The sequence below is a fragment of the Nyctereutes procyonoides genome, unplaced genomic scaffold, assembly GCF_905146905.1.
Source record: "Nyctereutes procyonoides isolate TBG_1078 unplaced genomic scaffold, NYPRO_anot_genome, whole genome shotgun sequence".
Classification (NCBI taxonomy): Eukaryota; Metazoa; Chordata; class Mammalia; order Carnivora; family Canidae; genus Nyctereutes; species Nyctereutes procyonoides.
Window position 1 is genome coordinate 58,256,712 of NW_026575043.1, and position 20,365 is coordinate 58,277,076.

General features: G+C 41.7%; 1 protein-coding gene across 4 annotated transcripts in view; it reads left to right on the forward strand.

The window, feature by feature from the left end:
* DNAH10 (dynein axonemal heavy chain 10) overlaps nucleotides 1-20,365 on the forward strand; it is a 133,203-nt gene that overhangs the window by 42,867 nt on the left and 69,971 nt on the right. For all 4 annotated transcript variants that reach the window (XM_055322253.1, XM_055322254.1, XM_055322257.1 and 1 more), the window contains 10 exons: nucleotides 307-423; nucleotides 508-610; nucleotides 3,043-3,221; nucleotides 7,239-7,450; nucleotides 8,507-8,660; nucleotides 10,565-10,798; nucleotides 12,889-13,011; nucleotides 14,988-15,221; nucleotides 17,623-17,846; nucleotides 20,082-20,351. In XM_055322253.1, coding sequence (XP_055178228.1) covers nucleotides 307-423; nucleotides 508-610; nucleotides 3,043-3,221; nucleotides 7,239-7,450; nucleotides 8,507-8,660; nucleotides 10,565-10,798; nucleotides 12,889-13,011; nucleotides 14,988-15,221; nucleotides 17,623-17,846; nucleotides 20,082-20,351 — 1,850 coding nt within the window. The remainder of the gene's footprint in view (nucleotides 1-306; nucleotides 424-507; nucleotides 611-3,042; nucleotides 3,222-7,238; nucleotides 7,451-8,506; nucleotides 8,661-10,564; nucleotides 10,799-12,888; nucleotides 13,012-14,987; nucleotides 15,222-17,622; nucleotides 17,847-20,081; nucleotides 20,352-20,365) is intronic.

A 20,365-nucleotide genomic window follows, 5' to 3' on the forward strand; every position in this document is an offset into this window, starting at 1 on the left:
GACTCTGCTGAGCAGGGAGCCCAGCAGGCTGAATCCCAATCAGGACAAAGGCAGAAGCTTAACTCTCTGAGCCACCCAGTCGCCCCTATCTACTTATTTTTAAAAATGATTTTATCCTGATTTTCTTTTCATTATAAATATATAATTTTTTTCTAATTCAAGCAGTTATTTTTTGTGGGTTCAAATGACCTAGCCTGCTATTTTCAGAAGCAGAAATCCCTGAGAAGTAGTTTTGACCAGAATTTCAGTTTCAAATTACAGATCATTTATTGTTTGTTCTGTTGTTTTTTTTTTTTTTTTAATTAGCCTTCTGATGCAGAGAAAGAACTGGTTGACAAGATTGAAAGCATGTGGTCAAATCTGTTTAATGAATCAGTGAATGTGGAGCATGCTCTTGGGGGCATAAAGAGAACTTTCACAGAGGTACCTTTTAAATTTTGTACTTTCTGAGTAAAGATATTGACAAATATCTATTGGGATAAGTGAATGCAACCCTGCCCTTCTCAGATTACTCGAGGTGAAATATCAAACTACAGACAGCAGATAGAGGATTTTGCAAAGCGTTTTTATCGTGAAGGCCCTGGTTCTGTTGGTGATGATCTTGATAAAGGTAAGTCTATTCCCATTGGACTTACTGAGATACTTGAGTATGTTTTGCTTAAGAATTTTATGGGATGATGGAATAGAGCAGTAGTCTAACCTTGCCTGTACCCTGGGTTCACCTGAGGATCCCAGATCTGAAAAGTCTGATCCCAAGATTTTCAAAGCTCCTATGGGATTCTAATGTGCAGCCCAGATTGAGCCCACTTAGAGGGATAATGTGAAAGAGACAGAATTTTCTTTTTCTTTTTAATTTAAATTCAATTTGCCAACATATAACACCCAGTGCTCATCATGTGCCCTCCTTAATACCCGTCACCCAGTTACCCTGTCCCCCCCCCCACCTTCCCTTCTGCAACCCTTTATTTCCCAGAGTTAGGTGTCTTTCCTACTCAGTTTCCCACCTTCCCTTATAGTCCCTTTCATTATTTCTTATATTCCACATATGAGTGAAACCATATGAAAATAGTCTTTCTCTGAAAAATTGTCTTTCTCTGACTTATTTCACTCAGTATAACACCCTCCAATTCCATCCATGTTTACGTAAATGGTAGATATTCGTCTTTTCTGATAGCTGAGTTATATTCTATTGTATATATATATACCACATCTTCTTTATCCATTCATCTGTCGAAGGACATCATGGCCCCTTCCACAGTTTGGCTATCGTGGACATAGCTGTTATGAACATTGGGGTGCAGGTGTCCCATTGTCTCACTACATCTGTATCTTTGGGGTAAATACCCAGTAGTACAATTGCTGGGTTGTAGAGTAGCTCTATTTTTAACTTCTTGAGGAGCCTCCACACTGGTTTCCAGAGTGACTGTATCAGGTTTCATTCCCACCAACAGTGCAAGAGGGTTCCCCTTTCTCCACATCCTCACCGACATTTGTTGTTTCCTGTCTTATTAATTTTAGCCATTCTCACTGGTGTAAAGTGGTATCTCACTGTGGTTTTGATTTGTATTTCCCTGATGACAAGTGATGAGGAGCATTTTTCCATGTGCTTGTTGGCTATATGTATGTCTTCTTTGGAGAAATATCTGTTCATGTCTTCTGCTCATTTCTTGACTGGATTATTTGGTTTTGGGGTGTTGAGTTTGTTAAGTTCTTTATAGATACTGGATACTAGCCCTTTATATGCCATGTCATTTGCAAATATCTTCTCCCATTCTGTAGGCTGCCTTCTGGTTTTGTTGACTGATTCCTTTGCTGTGCAGAAGCTTTTTATCTCTATGAAGTCACAATAGTTCATTATCGCTTTTGTTCCCTTGCCTTTTTAGACATGTTTTGCAAGAAGTTGCTGTGGCCAAGTTAAAAAAGGTTGCTGTTGTTCTCCTCTAGGATTTTGATGAATTCTTGTCTCATGTTTAGATCTTCCAACCATTTGGAGTTTATCTTTGTGTATGGTGTAAGAGGATGGTCCAGTTTCCTTCTTCTGCGTGTGACTGTCAAGGTTTCCCAACACCATTTGTTAAAGAAACCGTCTTTTTGTCCATTGGGTATTTCCTGCTTTGTGGAAGAGGAGTTGACCATAAGTTGAGGCCCCATTTCTGGGTTCTCTATTCTGTTCCATTGATCTATGTGTCTATTTTTGTGCCAGTACCATACTGTCTAGATAATCACAGCTTTGTAGTATAGCTTGTCATCAGGCATTGTGATGCCTCCAGCTTTGGTTTTCTCTTTCAACATTCCTCTGGCTATTCGGGGTCTTTTCTGGTTCCATACAGATCTTGGGATTATTTGTTCCATCTCTGTGAAGAAAGTCTATGATATTTTGGTAGCGATTGCATTGAATGTGTATATTGCTCTGGGTGGCATAGACATTTTCACAATATTTATTCTTGCAATCCGTGAGCATGGAATGTTTTCCCTTCTCTTTGTGTCTTCCTCAATTGCTTTCATAAGTGTTCTGTAGTTTTTAGAGTATAGATCCTTTACTTCTTTGGTTAAGTTTATTCCTAGATATTTTATGGTTTTGGGTGCAACTATAAATGGGATTGATTCCTTAATTTCTCTCTCTGAAGCTTCATTGTTAGTGTATAGAAATGTAACTGATTTCTGTGGATTAATTTTGTATCCTACCACATTGCTGAATTGCTGTGAGTTCTAACAATTTTGGGGTGGAGTCTTTTGGGTTTTCTATGTACAGTATCATGTCATCTGCAAAGAGGGAGAGTTTCTTTGCCAATTTGAATGCCTTTTATTTCTTTTTTGTTGAGACAGAATTTTCTAACTTTAGAATTTTGTTTATGTACCTGGCCCTCTGGTTTCTGTTGGAGTGATGGAGAGATGAAGTTGTGGTAATTCCAAATGTGACTTCCCAAGCAATTTCTGTGGATGAAAAGATAGTTTATGTGCATTGCCTGTTATTTCTTACTCCATTCTGTGTACCTTGTATTTTTATGCACTCATTGATCTATTTATTTACTTATTCCCCAGGAGTAGAACTTTTAGCCACTTTTGAAAAGGAGCTCACGAAACACGAGAAGAACCGTCAGGAATTGGCTAATGCTGAGAAACTTTTTGATCTTCCAATTACAATGTACCCAGAGCTGCTCAAAGTGCAGAAGGAAATGAACGAACTGAGGACCATTTATGAGCTCTATGAAGGACTAAAGGTAAGTGTCCTGCCACAGACTCCACTCACTGGGGCCAGTGTGAGACCTAGGCCCAGTGGATTGTGAGGCTGCCATAATAATAGGCCTGGGGAAATTTTCATAGAAGCTCTCTCTTTGGTTCTTTTTTTTTTTTTTAAGATTGTATTTATTTATTTGACAGAGAGAAAGAGAGTGAGAGCACAAGCAGAGTGGGGAGCAGGCAGAGGCAGAGGGAGAAGAAGGCTCCCTACTGAGCAGAGAGTCTGATGTGGGGCTCAAACCCAGGACCCCGGGATCATGACCTGACATTTTCACAATTTTCACAAGTGTCTGTCTGGAGGCAGACACTTAATAGACTGAGCCACCTGGGTGCCCCATCTCACGGTGGCTCTTGGGAAGAAGTAATGGGGAGCAATTGCCAATGGATCTGTGGTTTCCATTTGGGGTGATGAGAAAGTTTTGGAACTAGATGGTGGTGATGATTGTACAACATAGTAAATATACTTGATAACACCGAATCGTACATGTAAAACTGGTTAAAATGGCAAATGTGTGTGTATTTTACCACAATAATGAAAAAGAAAACTCTCCTGGTGTTTGAGGCTTGGTTAGGGAGTGGGGTAAACCATTTAGCTGGAAGTGGAAATTAGAAGTAGCAAATATCATGGCATTTGGATTCCTCTCTTGAGTATGTTCCCCATGCAAATTCACACCATTCATTTCTTTATTACTCATCCATTCACTCTGTTCTGTACAGCCCAGCACCATGCTGCTTGGGGAATAGGGTCTGGAAAGGAGTTGCATCTGCCCATTCCATTCCTGCCCTCTTGAGGCCCCAGGAAAGATTGACTGTTGTAGTCTGGTTCTCCTGAGAAACAGAACCAATAGGCACCAAATAGACTTTTCTCTCCCTAAAGTAATCTCTCTCCCCAACATGGGGCTTGAACTCAGGACCCCCAAATCAAGAGTTGCATGCTCTACTGACTGAGCCAGCCAGGTGCCCCACCAAAAAGATTTATTATAAGGAATTGACTCATATAGTTATGGAGACCAGAAGACCCAAGATCTGGGGTTGGCAAGCTGGAGACCCTGGAGAGCTGATGGTGGAGTGCACATTCAGGCCCGAGCTAGAAGGCAGGAGAAGACTGCTGTCCCGGCTTGAAGATAGTCTGGCAGAGAGACAGTTCTGTCTAACTCAGATTTCTTCTCTCTAGTTCTTCCCACCCACCTTGGGGAGGGAAATCTGCTTTGCTTAGGCTACTGATTCAAATGTTAATCTCACCCAGAAACACCCTGGGAAGCATTGTCCAGAATCACGTTTAGCCAAATATCTGGGCATATGTGGCTCAGTCAGGTTGACACATAAAATTGATGATTACACTGAGCCACAAACAAATTACCATCCTGCTCTGATTTGTAATAGGAATACAGTAGCTAGAGCACCATGGGGCCCAGAGGAGAAAGGATGTGGCCTAGGGAGGGGCATTTGAGCAAGGCCTTGAACCAGGAGCAGGTTTTTTTCCTGGTGCAGTCATTGGATTTAGGGACCCCCTACTCCAGCACAACCTCATCATGATTAATTACATCTGCAAAGACCTGATGTCCATATAAGGTCACATTCTGAAGTTCCAGGGGGATATGAGTTCATGAGAAGGGGCACTCTTCAGTCCAGTACACCTGGGACTGGGGTACATGGAGGAGGAGAACAAAGGGCTGAGCCTGGAGCCCTCCAACATCAAATACCCCAAGACGATGCCCCCTAAGAAGAAAAGAGAACAAGGAGTGGCCTAGGTGGTAGGAAGATGTCTTGGAAGCCAAGTGGAAAAAGCCTTTCTGGGGGGGGGGGGGGGGCGTGATCCAACCACACCAAATGCATCAGATCAAGTAAGAGAGGGAGTGTGGAATAACCACCGAATTTCACATCATGGAGACCACTGTGACCTTGGAAAGAAACATTTTGATGCAGTGGTAGCTGTGGAAGCCTAATTAGAGTGAGTCCAAGGTATTTGTCCCAAAAGAAAAGAAAGCATAGATCCCTACAAAGACTTTTACTTGAATGTTCACAGTATTTTATTTGTAATAGCCCAAACTAGAAACAACCCAAATATCCACCAAGTGAACAAACAAGGAAACTGTGTTACATCTATCCCATGGAGTGCTAGAAAGTAGTAGAAAGGGTCAAACTATTGATGTACTAGGGCAGCAACATGGATGGGTCTCAAGATCATCTTGTTGAGATACCAAAGAGTACATCCTGTATGATTGCATTTGCATCAAGTTCTAGAACATGCCAATGAATTTATCATGGTGGAAAGCAGGGCAGTATTTGTCTAAGGGTGGGAGGGGGTGTAACAGAGTCAGGAGGAGACTTTTGAGAGCTATGAATGACTTCACAATCTCAACTGTGGCGATGGTCTTGTGGGTGTGCACACATGCCAGTACCTAGCAAATTTGGCACTTTAAATATATCCAGTTGTATATGCCAGTTAATTCTCAATAAAGATTAAAATAGACAAAGAGAATGGGAAGAGAGGAATCAGAAACACCAAATCTAGACAGCTTTCCAAATGTGTTTTGTTGCAAAGGGAAGCAGAGAGATGAGGAGTGGTGGGTGGAAGGGATGTGGGGTCAGGATGGGAGAAATTACAGCAGGAGTTTGCATAGTGATGGGAATGATCCAGTAAGGAAGAAACACTCTGTGATCGGAGACAGAGGGGAGGCTTGCTTGAGGGATGTCTGATGTCCCTGAGCAAGAGGGAAAGAATGGGGTCCGCATATGGCCTGGGTAGGAGGCAATAGGATCATATGGGGAAGGCAGAGCATATGCGTAGAGATGCTTCTAGTGGGAGATGTTGAACATTCTATTCTGATTGCTTCAGGGAGGTGCACAGCAAGGTTGTCAGTGGAGAGGATGATGAGCAGGGAGGTTGGCTGGTTGAGGATAGTGGAGCGGGGGTGAGGTGGTGGTGTGGGAAAGAATGTCGCAGCAGCTGGGCCCCAAGGGAAAGCAGCCTTAGGGCCCTGGATTTAGACTGAGGCCTGTGAATGAGGTTGAATGTCCTTAGCCATCGTGGTTGGCTGCCCAGGTGTAGGTGTTGAGCACTGATGAATGTCAAGGAGTGGATTTAACCACAGTTGTGGTTTTATAAACTAATCAGCGAGAGAGGGGAGGGGAACAGGGTGGAGGGAGGAAAGGCCTTTTAATCACAGACAGGCTGTATGTTTAGGTGTAGGAACTCCCAAGAAATACTTATAGTTTCTTTCTGATTCATCTCATTAAATTTTTACAAAAAAATACAGTAGTGAATCATGGATGTCATTTCAACATAATCTAAAAAGCTATTTGAGCTTTTAATATCTTTTTAGAAGACAAATGAAAAATTGTAAATACATCTTAAAGTCATTTTCATCTGAGTCAAAATTACCATATGTATATTTCATCAATCAACATAATATTCTGTTAACTATGTTTTGTGACTGGAAGCAACCCCATTGAGCCCAGATGTCACAGGTTGCAAATAAATGCAAAGGATCCAAGATGGTAAATTTTATGCAAGATAGTACTTTTTATGTTAAATCTCAGGAAACTACAGCACAAAAAGTCTTTTCTGTATGATAATTGGGCAGGATTATCCAAACTATAAGTATTTTGTAATCTTAGCTGCTTTTGTTGGGAAAGAGAAGCACATTAAGACGGAACCTGAATGAAGTATATGCCTTAAGTACGAAGTGGCTCTGTGATTTAAGAGAGAAGGCTGTTAACTGATTCTATACTTCTCGCTTTTCATATGTGGAAAGGAAGACATAATTTTGGATTCTGCAATAAGACAGCCTTATTTTGTCAGGGCCTTGAAAAAGTTGGAATTCTTTTGTTTGTAGTTTTGGAACCAGTAATCCATACTTCCTTTTGTGAATTTGAGGTTTTTGTAGATAGATGGGTGATAATATTTGCAAAGAAGGGAGCATGACCAGGGGTTAAGCGCTGGCTCCCCTGGTCAGAGGGTCTTATTGACGGGACTATTTCTCATCCATTTCCAGGTTGCAAGAGAAGAATGGTCTCAGACCCTCTGGATCAACCTGAATGTTCAGTTCCTCCAGGAAGGAATTGAAGGTTTTCTCAAGTCTCTTAGAAAACTACCCCGGCAGGTCCGAAACCTTTCAGTGGCCTACCATTTAGAAGCAAAAATGAAGGCATTCAAAGACTCGATTCCTCTACTTCTTGACTTAAAGCATGAAGCACTAAGAGACAGGTTTGTTTCATCCTGTTACCTGTTGTGTAAGGGGGAGGAGTTTTAGTCTAAAACATGTCTTTGCTTAGATCTGAGGACAAAATCCAAAGGTCACATTTCTATGAAATTGTTTCCATGTGAAGTTTGTTTGTTTCTTTTTAGATTTTATTTATTTATTCATGAGAGAGAGAGAGAGAGAGAGAGAGAGGGAGAGAGAGAGAGGGGCAGAGACACAGGCAGAAGGAGAAGCAGGCTCCCTGTGGGGAACCTGATGTGGGACTCGATCCCAGGACCCCAGGATCATGACCTGAGCCAAAGGCAGATGCTCAACCACTGAGCCACCCAGATGCCCCTCTGTGTGAAGTTTCTATGCAATTATCAACCACAAGGATTCTCCTGGTTTTTTTTTTTTTAAACAAATCCTGCCAGATGTAAACGGGTATTTGTGGTTGCTTCATTCTAATGTTTAAAATATTATAGCAGGGGATCTAGGTCAGTGCCATCCAACAGAAGTACATGACCCAGATATGTAATTTAAAATGTTTCCATTAGCAGTTTTGAAAAAGTAAAACAGGTAAAAATAATTTTAGTAATATTATTTTATTTATATTTAGTAATATATATATATATTTAGTATAATATATATTTAGCAATATATTTTACCTAACCCAATATGCAAACTAACCCAATATACAAATCATAGCGCGGAGCTAGGAGCACAGTAAATATTTACTGAACACACAACAGCTCACAACTTACACCAGGGTCTCCAACAGGCTGAGTGAAGTGACAGAGGTTGAGATCACTGGTCTATGTGACAGAAGTAGGTTCCAAAAAGTTAAAAGCTTCATATTCTCTTGGGTGGCCGTGAAGACCAGCCATCTAAGGGCATATCTTGCTAGATGTTGTTTCCTGGGTTTGGTTCTGGAAACCAATGGGATTTTGGAAAACTTTGGAAATGTAATTCCAATGATGTCCTCATTTATAATGGGATTTGCCTTGTGATTTAAGCAGGAATAATTAAATTCATCACTAAATCCAGGAAGCATGAAGTTTTTATTTTGGATGCACTTTCAGGCATTGGAAAGAGCTTATGGAAAAAACAGGTGTATTTTTTGAGATGACAGAGACCTTCACCTTGGAAAACATGTTTGCTATGGAACTTCACAAACACACGGATGTTCTCAATGAGATTGTAATGGCTGCTGTCAAAGAGATTGCCATTGAGAAAGTAAGACTCTTTTTGTTTTTATTTTATTATTATTTTTTAAATAAATTAATTTTTATTGGTGTTCAATTTACCAACATACAGAATAACACCCAGTGCTCATCCCGTCAAGTGTCCCCCTCAGTGCCCGTCACCCATTCACCCCCACCCCCCGCCCTCCTCCCCTTCCACCACCCCTAGTTCGTTTCCCAGAGTTAGGAGTCTTTATGTTCTGTCTCCCTTTCTGATATCTCCCACACATTTCTTCTCTCTTCCCTTATATTCCCTTTCACTATTATTTATATTCCCCAAATGAATGAGAACATACACTGTTTGTCCTTCTCCGATTGACTTACTTCACTCAGCATAATACCCTCCAGGTCCATCCACGTTGAAGCAAATGGTGGGTATTTGTCGTTTCTAATGGCTGAGAAATATTCCATTGTATACATAGACCACATCTTCTTCATCCATTCATCTTTCGATGGACACCGAGGCTCCTTCCACAGTTTGGCTACTGTGGACATTGCTGCTAGACTCTTTTTAGATATAAAAACAGTTTAGGGGCAGCCCTGGTGGTGCAGCGGTTTGGCGCCGCCTGCAGCCCGGGGTGTGATCCTGGAGACCCGGGATCGAGTCCCACATCGGGCTTCCTGCATGGAGCCTGCTTCTCCCTCTGCCCGTGTCTCTGCCTCTCTCTCGCTCTCTATGAATAAATAAATAAATATTTTTTAAAAAAATAAAAATAAATAAAAACAGTTTAGAAAAAAAAGAGAATTATTTTTATTTCATTTAAATTTCAGTACAGTTAATACACAGTGTCATATTTGTTTCAGAGAATTATTATTATTATTATTTTTAAAGATTTATTTGAGAAAGAGAGAGAGAATGAGCAGAGGGAGGGGCAGAGAGAGAGGGAGAAGCCGACTCTCCATTGAGCAGGGAGCCAGACTTGGGGCTCATTTCCAGGACCCTGAGCTCACAACCTGAGCTGAAGGCAGGTGCTTACTCAACTAGGCCACCCAGGCCTCCTAGAGAATTTTTTTTTTTTTTTTGGGCAAAGAGAAAATGTTTGTTTTGGTACTCATTGTATTCAAGTAATAAAGAATTGTTTGCTCTAGAAATAGGATTTCTGCTTGGTTAAATTTTTTATTCTGAATTATGGTTTCTCACTTCCAATGTATTTATTAAATGTATCAATGGATGTTCATGGTAGAGAACTGAGAAAATAAATCACTTATAATTGTGCCACCTGAAGATAACTATTAGTAACATTTCAGTGTATCTCCTTGAATACTTAAAAGTGTGTAGACACATGCTTACATATACCTCTACACATCTACACAAACTATACATAGTCATACACAAACATGTATAAACACACATACATGTATATATATACGTGTATATAAATGCATATACCACATATACATACGTATGCAATATACACGTATATGGATCACATACACATAAATATTGATACAGCTGTTTTTTGAAAATACAATCATTAATAGGCATATTACTTTGTGATCTGATTTTCTTTGCTTAATGGTAAACATAGGGGTAGGATCACACAGGGGGCAGGGAGGTGGACTAGGAAATTTAGACCTTGGTTCTGGTGCTGAGTGACCTGACCAAGCTCTCTGAGCACCCAGAACCCATCTCTATAAAATGTGGGTAATAATCCTTATTTCACTAAGCTGCTTTGACAGAAGGCAATCCAAATGCAATGTGCTTACCTGGCACACAGCAAGTGCTTGGTAAGTGATGGTGGGGTCACCATGACAGAGTTTCTACTTACCGGAAAACTGACCCTGACTCTGGGTTGAGCAACTGACCAAAGGCAAGCTCAGGGAGTTGCTATTGGGTTGGAATTTTGTTTTTCCAACGTCTGTGCCCAAACTTCTCTTTTTTATATTCCTGACCAGGCTGTGAAGGAAATCCTGGACACGTGGGAAAGTATGAAGTTTGCTGTGGTCAAGTATTTCAAAGGCACACAGGAGCGAGGCTACATTTTGGGGTCTGTCGACGAAATCATCCAGTGTCTTGATGACAACACTGTCAACCTGCAAAGCATCTCGGGAAGCAGATTTGTGGGGCCTTTTCTTCAAACTGTTCACAAATGGGAAAAAACGCTTTCTCTGATAGGGGAAGTCATTGAGGTGAGAGAAAAGCAGGATAGCACTCTCATAGGAGAATATTTTGTGCTCAGTCCCTGGTGATCCTCCAATGTACTTTTTCTGGCTTGATTTATTTTGGGGTTGTATGTGCATGATTAGAAGAGTCAATCTGAGGTTTAATTTCAACGAATGCATTTTTAACTTCCATGATTCTTAATTGGTTCTTTCTTGTATGTCCCTATTCTTGTTTAATACTATCCTGTTCTTGTTGCCAGGATACTTTCACCTCCTTTATCTCACTGACAAATTTAAACATATTTAAAGCTTTTTCAGATTTCTCCATATTTATTCTTTTCTCAGGCCAAAATTTTCCTTTTCTTTTAAAATCTATGTGTATGTGACTATCTTTCATGATAGTGGGTTTTTCTCTGATGTATTTATTTATTTTTAAAATTAATCTTACATAATTTTTTTTGCCTGTGCTTGCTTCACTTCATCATGTGTTTCTGTAGTTTTTCCAAGTTGGCCTGTCATAGTGGACACCACCAAACCAGGTCTTATATTAGGTGGCTTGGGGCTTTCATCTTTTTCTTTTTTTAAAAGATTTTATTTATTTATGAGAGATACACAGAGAGAGGCAGAGACATAGGCAGAAGGAGAAGTAGGCTCAATGTGGAGGCCAATGCTGGACTTGATCCCAGGACCCTGAGATCAGGACCTGAGTTAAAGGCAGATGCTCAACCACTAAGCCACCCAGGTGCCCTCTTCTTGTGGGAAATACTAGTCCAGACTTCTGTGAGCAACCCAGGCTCATCTCACCATTTTTGTGTGGCTGCCTCTTTTCCCTCCCCAGACCACAGTGGTTGTTCTAGGCCACAACTTGAGTTTTGGATGGGATGATACCAACACTGGTTCACTGGCTAGGGGTGTGGTCCAGGCCCTCACCACTCTCAAGCATGGGCTTCCTTTGCTTACTTTTTTTTGTCTATTACTTTATTTATTTTTATTTTTATTTTATTTTTTTAAAATTTTTTTTATTTATTTATGATAGTCATAGAGAGAGAGAGAGAGAGGCAGAGACACAGGCAGAGGGAGAAGCAGGCTCCATACACCGGGAGCCTGACATGGGATTTGATCCCGGGTCTCCAGGATTGCGCCCTGGGCCAAAGGCAGGCGCTAAACCGCTGCGCCACCCAGGGATCCCTCTATTACTTTAAATTAGGTTTTGCTTTTTATTTTATCTTTGATTTTCCTTCATTATTTTTTATTTGATTTTTCTTCACTGTTTAAATTTTTCTCCATTACTTAAAAATATTTTTATTTTTCTTCATTATTTTTCTTTTTTCTTCATTAAAATTAAAAAAATGGATGTGAAATTTACATAACAAAATTAATCATTTTATTTTTTTTAAAGATTTTATTTATTTGAGAGAGAGTGTGTGTGTGTGAGAGAGAACACAAGCAATGGAGAGTGGTAGATGGAGAGAGAGAAGCAGACTCCTCACTTAGCAGGGAGTCTAAAATGGGACTCACTGGGATCATGACCTGAGCTGAAGGCAGATGCTTAACAGACTGAGCCACCCAGGTGCCCTATTTTATTTATTTTTAAAAAGACTTATTTATTTTAGAGAGGATGGGAGAGGCAGAGGGAGAGAGAGAATCCTTAAGCAGACTCCCTCCTGAGCACAGAGCCTGATGTGGGGCTCAGTCTCATGACCCTGAGACTGTGACCTGAGCCGAAACCAAAAGTCAGACGCTTAACCAACTGAGCCACCCAGGTGCCCTTGTCTGGGCTTTTTTTTTTTTTTTTTCTTTTTTATGATTTGTCCTTTGTTCCTCTGGGTTATAGGGCTCCAACCCTGCTTACAACTAGAAGCTTCTTCCTTGTCCTGGGCTAGTGTGGAGAGTTTTCTTTTGCTTTTGAGTTTTCTTTTGCTTTGTATCTTAAAATATTTAGCTATGATTTCTCTATTGTTCTTATATATTTGGAAAGGAGTGTATGCACTCACTCTGCCATCTTGCCTGGGAAGACTTTTGACCTGTGTTAATGTGACTCCGTCCCCTGTTAGAGTGGGATTTTACCATACGTACTTTGAGGTACCTGTGCTAACATTAATGTTGTGCATTTCCAGATATGGATGTTGGTTCAGAGGAAATGGATGTATCTTGAAAGCATTTTTATCGGTGGAGATATCAGGTCACAACTTCCAGATGAGGCAAAGAAGTTTGACAACATCGATAGGATATTTAAAAGGGCAAGTTATTGGCTTCTATTTTAGTCACGAAAGCACGGTTATTTGAGATACTTTTACTTATGTTTCTGCATGTAGTATTTTGTCTGTTAAGTAGCTTCTGGATTTTTTTAAGGTTTTTTTTTTTTTAAGTAATATCTATACCCAACATGGGGCTTGAACTCATCACTCTGAGATTGAGTTACATGCTCTTCTAACTGAGCCAGCCAGACACCCCGAATCCTGAATTTTTAAAAATCATTACATATGACTTTAATCTGTTCAGTAGAAATTTCTGTTTGGTTTCAAGCCACTGGCATATGACACTTTAACTTTTTTATACTTATTTTTTATTATAAAAGAAATACTTGCTTAAAAGCTTGGAAAATGTAAAAAGGTAGGAAAAAAATGTGTCTTCTAGACTTCCATCACCTCGATGTGACCACTTCAATATGCCGTATATTTCTTTTGTCTTTTTTTTCTGTGTACATGGGTTTAAACACACAATGTTAATAGTATTTTGTATAATTTTTTCTAATTTTCTTTTAATATTATGAGAAAGGTATTTGATATTATGAAACTGAGAAAAGATTTTAATGCCTTTATATAACGTTCCAGTGAGTGGCTTGACATTACTTTAGTTGATTGTTATAACGAGGCATCTTGTTTGAAGAGGAATTCTTTGCTTTCATAAATAATTTATGGGCTTGTGCCTTGTGTCTTTTCATTTAGGATGAATATCTTATGGGAGATTGTTGGAAAGTAAATTGCCTGTGAAGAAGTATTGCCCATTTTAAAGTCCTTTTTGGAAAGGGTTGTGCCCGTCATTGCTGCCCTTAAGCCATTAGTGGGATGAGGGTCTTAACCCAGAGCTGCCTGCCCTCATTTGGGCCTCCTTTATCCATTAGAGTTGATAATATTTCCTTATTCATTTGCATAAGCTTTTTTTTGAAACTTAAGAAAAAAATCACACAGCGGATATTTATTATAGAAGGATTTAGAAACTATAAAAAAAAACAAAAAAATACCTATAATCCCACACCCAAGATAACCGTTTTGACAGGTTAACATATATATTTCCAGAATGTGTTTATTCCTGTGTCAACATATAAATAAATATTCCATAAAATAATATCATTCTTACCAATATGATCATTTAAAAAATATACATCTTTTTAAAAAGATGTTATTTATTTATTCATGAGAGACACACAGAGAGAGGCAGAAACATAGGCAGAGGGAAAGACAGGCTCCCTGTGGGGAGCCCGATGTGGGACTCTATCCCAGGACCCCAGGATCACAACTTGAGCCAAAGGCAGACACTCAACCACTGAGCCACTCAGGGGCCCCTGACATATACATCTTTGACATTACATTAGTTGATTGTTGTAAGGAGACACCTTATTCGAAAAGGAATTCTTTGCTTTCATAAATAACTTGTGGGCTTGTGCCTTGCAAATAAAAAAAATTATTATATTTGACATAAACATCTAAATGATCACTTTCAGCCAACGACTGACCCAGTTTCCTATTGGATGTTTGGGGTATTTCCCTTCCCATCACCTGCCTCCTTGTGCCCCTGTAAAGAGGGCCGGAGTGAATATTCCAGGACATGCAGGTGGCCCTAAGTGGTGTTGCAGGCTTCATTCATCCCTGAAGGTTGACGGAGGGCCTTCTATGTGCAGACACTGTTGTTGGCCCATAGGGCACACCAGTGAGCAAGAGAAATTATAAATCCCTGCCTCAGACAGCTGACCTTCTAGTGGGAGGATGGAAAAAATTAACACCAGAGATGAGTAAATGATCTAAAGTTCTCTAGCAGGTGCTAGGGACCTTTATGCCGCATTGGCCCTCCAAAAGCTGTGGTTCAGGGGCTTGTTGGTTGTTTTCTGTTGTGCTGGGGGCTCTGGCCACTGCTCACCCCAGGGGCCAGAGCAGTTGCCCACCCCGCCCCCACTTCCCCAGCCTGGCCTGACAGCTCCCCTCTCACCCTCCTCCAGATCATGGGCGAGACCTTAAAGGACCCCGTGATCAAGAGATGCTGCGAGGCCCCGAACCGCCTGGCCGACTTGCAGCACATCAGTGAGGGCCTCGAGAAATGCCAGAAGAGCTTGAACGACTACTTAGATTCCAAGAGAAACGCTTTCCCGAGGTTCTTCTTCATTTCTGACGATGAGCTGCTCAGCATCCTGGGGAATAGCGACCCACTGTGCGTCCAGGAACACATGATCAAGGTAGGCGCCTCCTGTCCCGCCCACACCCCCACCCCTACCCCCACCCCAGGGAGCAGCTGCAGATGCTGTCACTGTGTCACGTGATCTGTTCCATTCCACGTCTCTGCGCAGTTGGCTTGGCACTGGGAAATGCTGCTGGGCTTTTATCAGAAACTTAAATGTCATGAAATCCACTTAGTCTGAAATCACACAAAGATTCCACTGTTATTTGTTGCTATTTATTTTTCTGTAGTCCAAAAACATTTTTTTTAGAAACTAAAAAGAAGATAGTAATATACAAAGACTAATATAATAAGCTGGGAGGTGATATAGTATAGGGCTTCAGCATGTGGACTCTGGAGCCAGACTGCCTGGGTTCAAATCTGGACCCCACACAGATTTGCTATGTGACTTTTGGCAAGTTACTTAACTTCTCTGGGCATCAGTTTCTTTTTCTTTCTTTTCTTTCTTTCTTTCTTTCTTTCTTTCTTTCTTTCTTTCTTTCTTTCTTTCTTTCTTTCTTTCTTTCTTCTTTCTTTCCTTCCTTCCTTCCTTCCTCCTTCCTTCCTTTCCTTCCTTTCCTTTCCTTTCCTTTCCTTTCCTTTCCTTTCCTTTCCTTTCCTTTCCTTTCCTTTCCTTTCCTTTCCTTTCCTTCCTTCCTTCCATCTGTCCTTCCTTCCTTTCAAGATTTTATTTATTATTTGAGAGAGAGTGACTACACAGAGGGAGAGGGAAAAGCAGGCTCCCAACTGAGCAGGGAGCCTGACATGGGGCTTGATCTGAGCACCCTGACATAGGGCTTGATCCCAGCACACCTGAGCCAAAGGCAGATGCTTCACTGACTGAACCACCCAGGTGCCCATCGGTTTCTTATATCTGTATGGGGGTAACTCCAATAGTTACCTGCTTCAGTGGAGTTGTTATTAAGATTAAATGAGTTTGTGTTTGTAAACTACTTAGTACCAGCCCTAGGATGTTGGCTAAATTACCTTATCCACCACCCAGAACTCACTGGTAACCAGCTTGTTACCGGTTAGTCCTGTTTGCTTCCCCCCACCCCCTCTGTCTTTGTGAAACAAGGCTGTAGAGAAAAAGTTGCTATACTCTCTGTCCCTTCTCCCCATCACAACTCTCCCTCCCCTTTCAAGAGGCAGCCACTAGCATGAATGTGTTGTGGTTCCTTCCAGCCTGTGATTTGCATACTTGGACACAAATGTATGTGTATCCGCAAACAGTACTGCCTGGCGGGAAACAATAGACAAAACTGTCTCTGGTGATACCAGCCAGAGCATGGCCAGTACGAACCTTCGATCTGCCGGTCAAAGCTCTATATTTAGTGTCAGCCTGGGCCAGGTGTTCTCCACCTTGGCCATGTTGGTGGTTGGGTCAGATATTGCTCAGCACTGTGTGTGGATGTGTGGGGGCGGTAGGGGGCCACCCTGTGCGCCGTATCCTGGCCTCTACCCTCAGGAAGCCAGGAGCATTGCTCTCTAGTCACAACAACCAGAAGTGTCATTGCTGACACTGACATTGCCCTAGTGTCCCCCCCACCCTGTGGGGGCAGAACCACTGTGGTTATGAATCAGCATTGTAGAAGAATCCCTTTATTCTAAATAAACAAAGCATTTGGGATCAAGGACATAGCTCCATTACTTTCCCTTTGGTTAATACTGATGTCCTTCTTATACTAAAATTCTTGTTTTTGGTCATATGTGTTCCTTTCTCAAAGTGAAGTTTTATATTTTGTTTCCACTTTTGTAAGCAAATATTTCACTGCTTTAGAAAATCATGTGTTAGGAGCACTTCATTTACTGGTAGCCCCTGGTGCAAACTTCTGGTTTTCTCCTTGGAAGCCTGTTGCCTTCGCCTTCTCTGACTTGCAGAGTGCTTTGTCTTCTATCCTGTGTCCTAAAAGACTCATTTTTCTGAGTATCATCCTGATGAATAACAGCAACGATGGGCATGTGTTTGCCATGCCAGCGACCTTTGCCGCACGGTGTCTGCTTTGACCCTCCCAACCTCTTCTTGTAAGTGCTGTAATTATGTCTGATCCAGGATGAGAGAGGAGAAGCAGCTTGCCCCAGGTCACCTGGTTGGGCCATGGGGGGCTTCAAGTGCACATCTAACTCCTCTGTCCCTGGGGTGTTGAATCTCACCGCTGGTCTGTGTCTCCTGGGTCCAGATACCTCTCCATAGCCGCATACGCTCCAGAATCTCAAGTGTAGGTGGGGAGCATATCTTCTTTTTCTTCCTTCCTTTTGAACCCCAAGCAGACGTTTGTGCACTGCGGATAGATGCAAGCAGCCACTATGTGTCCCTGTTTTGTGTCCTGCTCCTGTGTGTGACAGAGCGCTGGCCACAGGCCCTTCTGTGGGCCACTATCCTGTGTTGTCACAGGGTGGACTGTCCCACTGTATTGCAGATGTATGACAACATAGCTCTGCTGAGGTTTAACGACGGTGAGAATGGAGAGAAGCTGGTGTCTGCCATGATTTCAGCAGAAGCGGAAGTCATGGAGTTCCGCAAGATCATCCGGGCCGAGGGGCGTGTGGAGGACTGGATGACGGCTGTTTTGAACGAGATGCGGAGGACCAACCGGCTGATCACCAAAGAGGCTATTTTTAGATACTGTGAAGACAGAAGCAGGTAGGGTGGCGAATGTGAACACGTGTCACTGTATCATATCATGTATGACATCATATCATCATAGTCATGATGGGTTAATATTAAGGGCTTGGAATAGATCAAATGACATTCCGAATGAAGTTTTCTTTTCTTGCAATAGATAGCTAAGCTAGCCTGTGCATTGTCTGTCTTTAAAAGATCACCTAGTTCAGAACTTCTCAAAGTGTGGTGGCATCTGGACCAGCAGCATGAGGGCCTCTGGGGGGCTTGTTAGAAATCCAGATGCCTGGGTGCTCCCCCAAACCTGTCTCACCAGAAACTCTGGGGGTGGAGCTGCCCATGTATTTTATAAGCCCCTCCCCAGGGATTCTGAGTACACTCAAGTGTGAGAGCCACTGACCTGGTGACTGGACAAGAACCAGGTGTTTAGGAGGGTTAATCTGTGTTAAGGAGTAGAGTTGTTTCTAAAATATTTAGCGATCTCAATCACACCTTGATTTTTGTGGCCTGAAAAGCATCTAGGCACCTGCTTCTTTATTGCCAAGAGGGCAGGTTTTATTATTTATTTATTTATTTATTTATTTATTTATTCATTCATTCATTCATTCACTCATTCATGATAGACATAGAGAGAGAGAGAGAGAGAGAGACAGGCAGAGGGAGAAGCAGGCCCCATGCCAGGAGCCTGACGTGGGACTCGATCCCGGGACTCCAGGATCGCGCCCTGGGCCAAAGGCAGGCGCCAAACCACTGAGCCACCCAGGGATCCCAAGAGGGCAGGTTTTAATGTGCGGTTGAGCACCAAGTACATAAAGCATCTTTGGATAATGTGTTCTGTTAGATTTAGATGGGATTATATTTAGCAGGCCTTTATGCAGATATAAAACCTCTATTATTATTTTAAGAATACTCTCCTTTTGATTTTATACACTACCTTTTTGGTTTTATAAACTGAAAACATCTATTTAATAACTTATTAGAGAATAGCATTATATTGGTAGGATTATGATCCTTCTATTTTTAGGTACTGTAAGAATTGGTTTATATCCTTATGTAATCAGGTATATATCGATCTGTTCAGTGGTGTGCAGGTAAAGTGGATTTCTGAAAAAAGGAAAAAAAAGCTTTGATTTAGAGAATTCATCAATATTCATGGTGTAAATATTCCCACCATGGCTGGTTTCAAAGTTAAGTGGAATGGTAAGGGTTTGAACATCAGACTGCAAAATTCTTGACAATTTGAAAGTGAACTCTTGAGAACTGATAGGAGGTGGCTCTAGCACATTATCAGCTATATTTATTGATTGAACTAATATTTATAGGATTCCTGCTATGAGCTAATCAGTGTGGTATATGCCCTTACAAAGCTGAACTAGATAGGGGCACCTGGGTGAGCATCTGCCTTTGGCTCAGGTCATGATCCTGGGGTCCCGGGATCGAGTCCCACATCGGGCTCCCTGTGGGGAGCCTGCTTCTCCCTCTGCCTATGTCTCTGCCTCTCTCTCTGTGTCTCTCATGAATAAATAAATAAAATCTAAAAAAAAAAAAACAAAACAAAACAAAAGAAAAAACAACAAACAAAAAAACCCCAAAGCTGAACTAGACAGAAATCACCAGCCTCTGGAAGTAGTGATCACTGAGTATTTTGAAGTCTCCTTCATGCTTCTAGATTAGGTGAATTTTACACCAACATTAGTTTTATCTACATCATAACTACCACCTTGCCAAGGCATTGCTGTGTGTCACAGGGTGTGGTTGGCAGGAGACAGAGTAAGAGAAAGTACTGCGAAGTGTCTGTGCCACCCTGTTCCTCCCCAAATTACCATGGGATCGAAAAGAGTAGAAGAGAGTAATGAGTAATACCCAGGAAGCTATAACAAAGCAACATGGGTGGTGTGGTCAGAGATTATTTAGTTTTTTTGTTGGAATTTTTTTAAAAGATTTTATTTATTTATTCATGAGAGACACAGAGACAGAGAGGCAGAGACACAGGCAGAGGGAGAAGCAGGCTCCATGCAGGGAGCCTGATGTGGAACTCGATTCTGGGTCTCCAAGATCACGCCCTGGGCTGAAGGCAGCACTAAACTGCTGAGCCACCCGGGCTGCCCTTTTTGTTGGAATTTTAAAAAAATGTAAAAATTCTTATAATATGCTCATAATACTAAGTCACTCTGAACATCTGTGTGAACACGGCAACCTGGTATCTGGTGTCGGTCCCTGGTACAAGATCTCAAACAGGCGTGCTTTTTCCTGTAGAGTTGACTGGATGCTCCTATATCAAGGGATGGTGGTGCTGGCCGCCAGCCAGGTGTGGTGGACCTGGGAGGTGGAGGACGTCTTCCACAAAGTGCAGAACGGGGAGAAGCAGGCCATGAAGGAGTATGGCAAGAAAATGCACCAGCAGATTGATGAGTTGGTCACTCGGATCACCATGCCCTTAAACAAAAATGACAGAAAGAAATACAACACGGTGCTCATCATTGACGTGCATGCCAGAGATATAGTCGATTCTTTCATAAGAGACAGGTCGGGACCTGTGG